At 48.6% G+C, this 2,271-nt stretch overlaps 1 protein-coding gene across 2 annotated transcripts in view; it reads right to left on the reverse strand.

Annotated features, from left to right (window-relative positions):
- The window catches only part of LOC119364838 (F-box protein At1g47056-like), a 2,395-nt gene extending 2,119 nt beyond the window's left edge, over positions 1-276 (reverse strand). Inside the window, exon 1 of one of the 2 annotated variants that reach the window (XM_037630391.1) lies at positions 4-276. In XM_037630391.1, the coding sequence (XP_037486288.1) occupies positions 4-107 (104 nt within the window). In that variant the 5' untranslated portion in view covers positions 108-276. The other variant, XM_037630392.1, reaches the window with a different exon arrangement.
- Between the last annotated feature and the right edge of the window lie 1,995 nt (positions 277-2,271).

Consider the following 2,271-nt stretch of genomic DNA (forward strand, 5'->3'; position numbering starts at 1 on the left):
CCGCTCCCCGCGCCCGCGGGCATCGGCGGCGCCATGGAGGAGGGGGAGGGCGGGGAGGCGGGGCTGGGGGATTTGGGGAGGTGGGGGGCGGAGGGGGACTGGCCCATGCTAGGCGGGCGCCCCCGGGATGCGTGGGGAGGCGCTGGCCATGCGGGTGGATGGGAGGGAGGAAGGAAGGATGGATCTGCGTGCCTGCCGATCTGTTCTGGGGCTGCGGCTGCGGTGGGGAGGTGAGGGGAGGGATGACTCGCGTTCCCCTTTGCTTGTTCGGAGTCGGAGGAAAATGGGGGAAAGTATACATAAATACGGAGGAGCGTTCTGCAGGTGCTTCATGGATGTGGTGCCGCGGGCCGCGAGGCTGGGTTTGGTTGGTTGGTTGGGTTGGCCCTGGAACTCGGGCGTTTGTTGACGAATTTCATTTGTGCTCCAGGTATTTCTCTCGAGACGGTATGTCACGCTTATATTATGTCATCATGGTCATGCAAAACGCTCATACATACGCACGTACATATTCCTATGAATACATGAATGCACATCTTCCCCTTATAAGGATTTCACATCGCTTTTCGAGCGATCTGGGAAGCCGCCATGTCCTTCCGCCGCCGTCCTCCGGCGGCTCCCCTCCGCCGATGACCTCGGCCGTCCGTGACGAGGGGAGCTGCCGGATCCACGTGCGTGGATCGTGTCGCTTTAGGTTTTTAGGCTCTAGTAGCTTAGGTCTTTTGGTCGTTCATCTTCTTTACTTTGACGACTGTAACGGCGGCGCTGAATAAATAAGTTTCAAATCCTTCCCCGAAGAGGTGATCGGGCCTATGGTTGAGATGAATTTGAAAATTAGTCTGTTCAAGCAAAGATAGCGTGGCGGTGGCAGTATCTTCGTGGTGGATTTGTGTCCTCGAGCTCCGTCCTTACAACAACATTTGCTCTAGCACGCGCGCGAAGCCTCGGAGGTAGTTCATGAGCAGATGTAGATTGTGCTCTGCATCAGCAACATCTGAAAGGTGGTGGATCGTGTTGTGCGTTCGTGGCTGGCACGTATGGTTTTCTCCTCCGATGTTATAGTCATAAGGGGTGTCAGAACCGGAATTTGATGGCGCGTCTGGGGTGTTGCCCCTGTCCGGTTCATTTAACTAAAATGGTTTTATCTTTGGATAACCATTTTGGAGGTTCGCAAAATTGCACATCATCGATGAAGCCACATGGAGCTTGAGGTGGGGATGTGAAGGAAATATGCCCTAGAGGCAATAATAAAGTTGTTATTTATATTTTCTTATATCATGATAAATGTTTATTATTCATGCTAGAATTGTATTAACCGGAAACTTAGTACATGTGTGAATACATAGACAAAACATAATGTCCCTAGTATGCCTCTACTAGACTAGCTCGTTAATTGAACATGATTGTGTTTCCTAACCATAGACATGTGTTGTCATTTGATGAACGGGATCACATCATTAGGAGAATGATGCGATGGACATGACCCATCCGTTAGCTTAGCATTATGATTGTTACAGTTTCATTGCTACTGCTTTCTTCATGACTTATACATGTTCCTCAGACTATGAGATTATGCAACTCCCGAATATCGGAGGAACACCTTATGTATTATCAAACGTCACAACGTAACTAGGTGATTATAAAGATGCTCTGCAGGTGTCTCCGAAGGTGTTTGTTGGGTTGGCATAGATCGAGATTAGGGTTTGTCACTCCGTGTTCGGAGAGGTATCTCTGGGCCCTCTCGGTAATACTCATCACTATAAGCCTTGCAAGCAATGTGACTAGTGAGTTAGTTGCGGGATGAAGTATTATGGAACAAGTAAAGAGTCTTGCCGGTAATGAGATTGAACTAAGTATGATGATACCGACAATTGAATCTCGGGCAAGTAACATACCGATGACAAAGGGAACAACGTATGTTGTTATGCGGTTTGACCAATAAAGATCTTCGTAGGATATGTAGGAGCCAATATGAGCATCCAAGTTCCGCTATTGGTTAATGATCGGAGTTGTGTCTCGGTCATGTCTACATAGTTCTCGAACTCGTAGGGTCCGCACGCTTAACGTTCGATGATGATTTGTATTATGAGTTATGTGTTTTTGATGACCGAAGTTTGTTCGGAGTCCTGGATGAGATCATGGATGTGACGAGGAGTCTCGAAATGGTCAATACATAAAGATTAATATATTTGAAGGTTATGTTCGGACACCGGAAAGGTTCGGAATGGTTCGGGCATTTTTCGGAATACCGGGAGGTTACCGGACCCCCCC

Source organism: Triticum dicoccoides, chromosome 2B (assembly GCF_002162155.2).
Source record: "Triticum dicoccoides isolate Atlit2015 ecotype Zavitan chromosome 2B, WEW_v2.0, whole genome shotgun sequence".
Classification (NCBI taxonomy): domain Eukaryota; kingdom Viridiplantae; phylum Streptophyta; class Magnoliopsida; order Poales; family Poaceae; genus Triticum; species Triticum dicoccoides.